Raw genomic sequence first — 9,282 nt, 5'->3', positions numbered from 1 at the left:
CCACAGGTACTCCTTAATAAATTACAATTAGACGAAAAGACTTATTACAGCTTTACAATTTTATTTTGCATAACTTAAAAATCATTTCACGGTTAGTCCTTTTATACAAACACATTTTGTTAAATTCTACAAATCAAGTTCCCAGTGTATAGATTTAGTACCACACCATACCAGATCGGTTCGAGGCACTTGCTGTGGGGTGCCTCATCTATTTAGTTTTGACAGCATTCTACAGTAAATGTCAGTAAAGTAGCAAACCATCTCTCTCTCATACATTTACACTCTCCCACATTCATTCTCTACAGGAACCGAATCTGTGCTACTCTCAGAAGTACATCAGGACATTAATTGAAGTATCAATCCCAGAACCCAAACAAGATCTAACTTTCCAAGTAACACAGTAATCTAATTGTACCTCTACCTTTATTTCAGCTTTTGGAATTCTAATATACAGCCTCTTTGCTGTAAATGCCATTCATCTATTGACATCTGAGCCAAACCTGAAGGTTATAACAAAACACCAAATGCTTAAAAAGAAAAAATCAATAGAAAGCAGCGACAAGCAGAAACTAGTGGGCCTGGTGGACAGACCACAATAAATCAACTATTTTCTTACCTTTATGGTTTTATACTACTGTATTTCAAAACCCAAATCTACAGACCTGGATGTCCTCTGAAATCAAGATCCTGTACTTCAGATAGGGCAAAGAAGTTTAGAGAAGTTATGGGACACAATTGTTCAAAACACTGTAGAAAGAACAGCAGTACAGAAAGAACAAAAAGTTATCTGCCAGCCTTGCTGTAGGGAATAACTTCACACCTCCCCACACACACACATACAGTAGTTCTCTTGTGATTAATCCTCTCCAAAGGGCTGGGTAGGGAGTCTGTTCTCATCACCTCACCACTCCCATTCCATTTATTAGCAAAAATCCCTCTTGTGCCTGTTGCTACAGGAGGGCCCTATTACAACCCAGGACATTCACTGTAACTCATTGTTCTGTTGGAAACAGGATCTTTTTGAAATATGAATCACATTACAGTATGCATCTAGCAACTGTCCGGGAACCACCAGTGCTCTTTGGTCCCAGTCAGTGTGTAAACAGCACTGCATTCTATGCTGGTCAGATTATGTGGTATTGGAAGCGCTGTTCTGTTTTAGCCTGAACATTACAGTAGTATACTGCTGGAAAAAACTACAGAAAGGAATGGATATCTCTTATAAACTGGAAGGCTAGAGATTAAAAATAAGAGTCTTTAAAAAATCCTGGACTTTTAACATGATTTAAAATATCTAGAAAATAATTAAACACCTGATACATATTTATTGTTAGGCTTTAGAATTGATTCAAAAACAGTCCCATTCTATTCTGTACTCATCCCTATAGTAATGGGATTCTCTCTAGATCAAATGCTTTGTTCCCTTCCATTTAAAGAATCAATTTTAAGAAAAAAATCTTTGGGTATTTCTACTGTAACTCGTTGCACATGAATTATATATATATATATATATATATATATATATATATATATATATATATATATATATATATATATATATATATATATATATATATATATATATTCGGGGTATTACATTCTTGCACAAAATACCAGCTGCAGCTAGCACAGACATATCAAGGTGATTCTGCACTGTAGGCACTTTCGCACTTTTTGATTAACAGGAACAGACATAAAGTACAGTTACAGAATTGGGAAAATTGTTTTGAATAGTATACATTCTTTTTGCTAAAGCCTAGAGTGTATGTACCTGTACATCACTATTAACATTCTACAGTGATGATTAGCTGCTGATCCTCTCTAACATCTCAACAACACCTTTGATCCCCTGTCAGTCACCGGATTAGCATGGGCAGCACAGTGTAACTATCACTACCAACATACTGAAATTGAAAGGGATACACACAGAAAGCAACAGAGTAACAAGAACACCTATGGCACATTACTTGGACTCGAATCAATTCAATCAGGTTTTAACTAACCCTGGTAGAAGAGCAAATACTGTACAGATTTTAAATGTGTTTGTTATGACAATATAGTAAACAGAATCCCTGACATCAGCAGTAAATGTAGTGTTGTACCATGTGATGTCAATTGGAGAACCCTATAAAGTAATTTAAAATAATACACTAACGTTTTCAGTGTATTGTCTTACAGAGTTGAATAACTCAGCACCCTTAAGTGATTACTACTTAGCCATTATGGGAAATAACAGACGTTTGTGACGCGATACCTGAAATGGTTTTCCCTACAGGGCATCATGACTCATCAAGCACCTGGATAGTCAGGTAAGCAGTCAGACCCATCACTCACCCCTATACAAACAGAAGTATCAGGTGGGGTGAGAGCAAGAGCACAACATTCTCTACACATAGCATTTTGTTACTGAACACTGGTCAAATGTCTAGGGTACCTCAAAAGATTTTATTGCAGTTTTAAACAACAAAAATTAAGGAAACTATGCCCCACCTATATTTTGGATTCGATTTTTGAAGTGCCTTTTATTCCATGCCTTGTACATTGGAGGCAGCAGATTATTCTGATAAAACATGATAACGTTAATAAAAGAAAAGCACACACACTTTCCAGTAGATACAAGGGTCCCCTATTGACTAGTCCCATGTCCTGCATAAAATGTAAGGTACAGGTAGGGTCCTTATACCTCCTGCAAATGAAGCGTTGCCAATAAACGTATCACCTTTCACGCGAGTCTGTACAGAAGTATGGCAAATAGAAAGATGTTTGTTTTTAAATCTTTGTTGTTAGACCTTTAAATGTTTGACAAAGCCACAACTGGGACAGCATTGCTGCTTTAAACAGATGGAAACCACTACAACATACATCAAGCCCTTGCCTGCCACAATTACACTGTGGCAATTATTTAAAGCAGAGTTCTCGTCCGTCTTGCTTCAGAGAAACTACCTTGCACACACACACACACACACACACACCAAACACTCCATCATTCTCTACTGTAAATAAGGCAACGTTATAACAAGGCACGGACATTTGTTTTCCCTTTACAGCAGCATACACTGTATGATATGTAAAGCTGTTTTTATAGTGCAAGAACAAACTGCTAGCATGGGACCAAGGGTCTGTGCCACAGTGACAAATAAGATAAAGACTGTTAGGTAAACAGGAAAGCGTGCAGCAGTGGTTGTCAAGTTTGTTTAGGAAATTGATCCATTGTACCTGGAGTTGTGACCTTTGTAGATTCTAATTGGATCAGAATATTTTTTTGATAATACCATGAAAGAGATGGCTACCTTAATGTTAATTACACGCACACACTCGTTCATTCAATGAAGGGAAGCCTGCTGTGAAACACTGCTAGTCTCAACAGCACTGGACAGCTGTCAGCCCTCTTGTCAGCAATGCCGTCAGTCACCATAATAATGAATATGTTACACCTAATCAGTCTCACCCTGAGGATCGAGAAACATTTAAATTCTTCATTATAAAACTTCATTCGAATTTAGCAAAAGTAAAAAAAATTGTTTCACTTAAGATGAAATGAATCCAGATGATTTTTTTTTTTTTTTAAATGTTATTTTGTTGTGTACAACCCAGACCAAAACAGTGCATCTGCCCAAAAGCATTCTGGCTTAAACAATTGGATACAATAACAAGAGATATGCAAGACATGTATTAGGTTACTTTCCCTGTGGACAACAGGGCTTTAAATTGAGAAAGGGTATGCTGGTGCAATAACGCTGGAAGCAGGAAGATTGTTGCTGTGAAGAGGGAGGGGAAGGGCCGTGTTGGACTAGGTTGTGGGGAGGACACTTGCATCTTAATTTTTCCAAACAGGCTCTATTTAAACTAGCCATGCTACTTTAGTGTGACAAAAAAGGGTCAGTTACATGGTTGTAATTGGGCTTTAAAATCCCAACGTAAGGCACTGATCACATTGTACACATTTTACCGTTGTTGTCAGTTAGAACACACAAATACAATCCTTACCACCCACCCAACCATCACCTTTCCTGGTCAGTTCCACATGAACCCAATTACCCCATCCTTTTAACTCTCCGATAAGCCTTGGACTGACAATTTATAAAAGAAAAATAAATGTTTAAAAAAACCATTATAATTGGAAGCATTCTCCAGCTAGGTAGCAGGTTCAGTGCAGCAAGGTCCTTTTGAGAGAGAGAGAGAGAGAGAGAGAGAGAGAGAGAGAGAGAGGGCAAATAGGAGATGGGAAACAGCTACTGAACCTGGAACTACATAAACTGGGTAGCGGGCACCCGTTGGGACATAGTTCGCAATGCAGTCCCACGGCTCTTTCAGCCCTGCGCACTATAACAGCACACACTTCTTGGTGTTCTTCTTAGTAACGGGATACAGCACTGCACGCACAGCTTCCGCAAACACGTCACGCACCCCTTCCTGCAGCAGAGCTGAGCACTCCATGTACTTCACTGCCCCGATCTGCTTGGCCAGCGAGTTCCCCTGCTGTGGTGTCGTCGGCCCCAGGCCCTGTTCCTTCAGCTTCTTAATGGTCTCACCATCGTTCCTCAGATCCTTCTTGGTCCCTACTAGCAGGATGGGCACATTGGGGCAGTGGTGTGAGACTTCAGGGTGCCACTTGTGTCGCACATTCGCGTGTGAGGAGGGACTCCCGATGGAGAAGCAGATAATGAAGACGTTGGTCTGCGGGTATGAGAGCGTACGCAAGCGGTCGTATTCCTCCTGGCCTGCTGTGTCCCACAGGTTTAGGCTGACCGTGCGCCCATCCACTGCATTTTGCGCACTGTAGTTATCAAAGACCGTGGGGATGTACTCCTCTGGGAAGGCATTGGTCGTGTAGGAGATCAGCAGGCAGGTCTTCCCAACAGCGCCATCCCCCACCACCACACACTTGATCGTCTGCATCCTTCATCCACACTGGCACAGCCGCCTGCCGAGAGACACAGCCAGTGTTAGGGGAAACAGCACAGACTTGTTTGTGTGCTTCACTTTTTTTTCTTTTTTTTTTTTTATAGTAAAATAATCAATTAGACACACTTTTCAGCTAATTACATTAACACTCAATTACAAGATAAGTAGTTTGGTTATAATCTAATAACAATGACAAAGGCATTAGGGATGATTCGTTTCTGGTTTTACCACAGACTAATTAACACAGATTATGTTTATTTTTTTGGATACATTAAAGAGACTAACATGCCAGAGATATTGAGTTTAATTTTAATCTTGGTACACAAAGGGCACGATTTTAGTATCCAACAGCTTTTTTCAAATATGGTTTGTACATTTGCAAATAAAACTTTTCTAATTTGATTTATTTTCACATATGCCTTAAAGCAAATGGTTTGTTTGCAAGTGGTATGATGATTTTGTCTGTGAAAAGTTATAATTCTAGTTTAAGTCTAGTGCACCACTTAACTCACACAATTATTTTATCCTGCATTGTAAACTTACAGTAGTCAGATGCTTTTCAACTATTGACTTGTTTACTTTTTCTTGCATTTGAGAGCTCACCTGTAATACAAAATACGTTATTGTGCATTGTGTGTACCTCTTATGAAAAAGTCAACATTGAATTGTGCAAAGCATGTTTTAAGTTCTACATTTGTCTAGCTTATGAATTCACGCAGCCTTAATGAGATAATATTACAGTTGTTTTATCTTTGAAAATAGCACTTGACCTTTGCTTCCAGCATCAAGTTCAACTTCAAGCCAGGCAAGAGTCACTGCGATGCTTTACAGCAGTTCTGCCTGGGAGCAACACATAATGGTAGAAATTTTGAATTTGCAACTAACATTACGTGAAAAGAAAGAAAAAAAGGAAAAACACACACACATCTTTGCATCATGTGGTATGGAAACCAGGTTTAACTGTACCCGTAAGGTATTTATGTGCTATATGTTTGATTTGCAGTTAATATTCAGTGATAATCCAAGTGCATCAATTATTTGTACTGGACACATGTATGCAATCCCCCAAGCTCTTCAAGGTTTGAAAGCAATGTTACCACAAACAACCAGGACAGTTCACAGTAAGGCGAGGCTAGGGATATGTTTAGAGTCTGGGTCCAAGCTTTAACACTTTCCTACCTAACAAAAACTGTACATGAGAAAAACACCTCCTTTTCATTCCCTCCTTGTGTGCACGCCATTTTAACCATGTACTTTAAGTATTTAGGCTCAAATCCAAAACCAGTAAGCTGGTATGTAGCAGACTGTCTGTCCTGAAAAGAGGCAAATAAACATCTGTTTGCAGTAATGGTCATATAATGAAAGTGGTATCTATTCATCTAAATGACGGCAGATCTAAATACTATTTATTCAGGCCTAATGTTATGATGATCAAACATCCAACAGTGACATTCTTTCAAACAGTCTCTTCAGTTTAAATCCACCAAAGTTTATGATTGTTGCTGGGCCATTTCCTCATTTTGTGTCTTATTCATTCTTCATAAATAAAACACAGGGCATTTATGCACTGTAGCATAAACAAATACACTGAACAAATGTTTGCAATTCCTACTGTTAATCTAGGCTTTGCAAGTTGAAGATGTCCAGCAGTTCCCATCACAAATCTAAAATACCAGAAGTCCTACAAAAACGTACAATTATGTATTTACTAGTGGGTTCAAATACCTTGTGTTTTGTTTTGTCCGTTTGTTATTCAGTGCTAATACCTACACCTGCCATTTACATCCGTGTGCATTAACTCTTGGCCTGGTTTACAGTTTTCTGCTTCTCAAATTTACCAAAAAAGCAACTAACTGAGTTCCATACTGACTATATCCGAGGTTTCCCAGCCTGTGTTCCATGAAAATTAACTACTACTGTACTGAGGAATTTCAACAAACAAGCTCTGTGCCTCCCAACAACCACATAGCTGTTATTTGTATCCATCTACGAATATTAAATCTTGTTCATGCTAAATAAATAAATAAATAAATAAATAAATAAATAAATAAATTAGAAAACATACCACATGCGACCATTTCCAGTAAGACAATATCTACAGCACAGCTTACATTATGAAGTTAGGAATCACTGCACGGCAGAATTACAATACTGTTTACAATTCCTTTCCCCTCGTTTCTTTAAACAGGAGCCGCCGAGCGCTTTGGCAGGACATCCCACCTCAGACACTTCACAAGTCAGAGAGAACAGGCCAGACTGGCAATGTGCAGAAAAAAAAAACAAAATTCTTCCACTTGTTTTACCTCCTTAGACCTTGAAAACTGCTTAACGTGTCTACTCTCGCTCGGACAGACAGCAGACGTTTTTTTTTTAATTTGCCAATAATACACTGTCGCAATCGCAGTTTTCAGTCTCCAGCATAGTATTTACTGCGGGTGTATTTGCATAGAAACAGCTTGTGGCTATGCATGTAACCCATAGTTACTACTGATTATTATTATTAAGTAATATTCATTTCTCGTTTTACAGTATGTGCAAGATATATTATTAGCCAGCTTCTATTAGTCACCAACATACTTCTGAACTTGTTTTGTTTCTCTCGTCTGTGGTCGGCCTCCGTCAGCTTTGCTACCGTGACAGCTGAGTCTCACAATTAAGCATCATTTGTTTCGTTATTCTTTTTAATCTAACCCAATACTGGCAGTTATACAACATATATTGAATTTATATAATGAACGGAGGATTGAATCATTTTGATCACTTAGCGACTCTCACAGCAGAGACTGTGTCATCTCTACGACACAGTTTTATACTCATTCCCTACTTCGCAATTTCTACAGACTTTTTGGGATTACAAAAAATAATAATAATGCATTGTTAATATTCTTCTGGTCTATTGTATATGGAACTGGTGTTAACACCTACTGCCAGACAGTAAGTATAACTTAATCCTGCTTTTTTCAGTCTCTTAGTTAGAATCAGACCTTTACACTCCACTCCGTCTACAACAGTCGAAACTTAACTTACAGCTCCCGATATTACTACTTGAAAAAAAGTTACTTTAGTAAATTAAATAATAAACAAATATTAACCTTCCCACCACCTCGCTCCCAGCTCGCGCTTTCCTTCTCTCCGCAGTCAGACTCGAGTCACATCCGGGGAGCTGCCCCAAATACCTACTGCGCATGGACAATAGCGGCACTGTGGGAAATTGAGTCATTTGAAGAACATTGACATGGGACTTGAAGTCTTTCACACCAGGCATGGTTTTAGAAATTAGTTTGATCCTGGGAGCCGTCCTGTAAAATACATATTTTATTCACCTCGAATACTAAAAGCTACAACTGCATTTCGTTTATTTGAGTTTACCCTGCTGACCAGATAACGGTAGTATAGTCGGTACCATACTACCATTGATTTGTAGCAGGGTAATGGGGGTAAATAAAACGTATGTTTTAGCAGACATAAATTGATAAACATTTTAAAACACGATTTCAGGAAATTCACTTGGTTAAAGAACAGCTGATTACAGGCATTGTTTCAGATAGCCTTGCACTTTCATTTCACCTGGAAACGATTCCACACCTTCAGAGCCTTCTTTCATATGAATAACCAGCTGCTTCCCTTAGTGACTTAACCCGCATGCTTTGACCCAGAACTTGACACTGGTGATATGAAATGACCCAGGTAGTGCAAGTGACAGATGTCCATTGAAAGGCATGGAAACAGAACTTTCTTTAACCAAGCGTAGTACCCGATACATGTTTGCTGTAAGATTTGAAACCTATGTAGTCAATGGAAGTGCATGACAGGTAAGATTTATGAAACTGCTTTCTTAATCACTTTAAAGTACAGTAAACTGATAAAAGCACTAGTCGAAATGTTTGAGTAATCGACTTAGTTTATTCAATCTTTGACTTAGAATTCGAATTAAGCATTTTAAACTCATGGATAACCTGTGTAAAGAAAAGCCACGCATACTTTTTTTTTCTTTTCTTTTTACATAAGAAACTGTTCTGTAATAGATACAAGTATATATCGATATTTTCTGTAACTGTAAGAATATGTTTTTGTGCCAATGTAGCAAATAGCACTAATAACTTATACCGTCGGTAACATTTCCATGAAGACAATAGACAATTATTAAACGACCTGTAGACATTTTAAAATATTGACTATAAATAATGTGTCCATGTTAACTGATGCACAGTAAATAATGGTGCCTTGCAATTTAATATAACACTAAAATCACTTTATAGGGAAAAATACATACAGTATTTTGTTTTCCCAAGTATCACAAGAGAATTTTTTTTTTTAATACAGTCATATTCTATTTCTCCAGCAGGTGGCGGTCCAAGCCTGGCAATACATGGACTT

At 38.2% G+C, this 9,282-nt stretch overlaps 1 protein-coding gene across 2 annotated transcripts; it reads right to left on the bottom strand.

The window, feature by feature from the left end:
• Positions 1-38: 38 nt before the first annotated feature.
• Positions 39-8,092, bottom strand: LOC117412253 (rho-related GTP-binding protein RhoG-like). Of its 2 annotated transcripts, XM_034020459.3 has the most exons (3): positions 7,998-8,092; positions 5,449-5,508; positions 39-4,924 (listed from the first exon to the last, which is right to left on the bottom strand). In XM_034020459.3, the coding sequence occupies exon 3, from the start codon at positions 4,897-4,899 to the stop codon at positions 4,324-4,326; it is 576 nt and encodes a 191-aa protein (XP_033876350.1). In that variant the 5' UTR covers positions 4,900-4,924; positions 5,449-5,508; positions 7,998-8,092; the 3' UTR covers positions 39-4,323. The 2 variants fall into 2 exon arrangements, with proteins under 2 accessions (XP_033876350.1, XP_033876351.1); XM_034020460.3 differs by lacking the exon at positions 5,449-5,508 and having other exon boundaries at positions 7,998-8,091.
• Positions 8,093-9,282: the final 1,190 nt, after the last annotated feature.

This window comes from Acipenser ruthenus, chromosome 16 (assembly GCF_902713425.1).
Source record: "Acipenser ruthenus chromosome 16, fAciRut3.2 maternal haplotype, whole genome shotgun sequence".
Lineage (NCBI taxonomy): Eukaryota > Metazoa > Chordata > Actinopteri > Acipenseriformes > Acipenseridae > Acipenser > Acipenser ruthenus.
This window is presented reverse-complemented; position numbering and strand designations above follow the sequence as displayed.

Excerpts from the sequence above, each read along its gene's own strand:
- LOC117412253 (XM_034020459.3), bottom strand. The coding sequence starts at position 4,899 with ATGCAGACGATCAAGTGTGTGGTGGTGGGGGATGGCGCTGTTGGGAAG.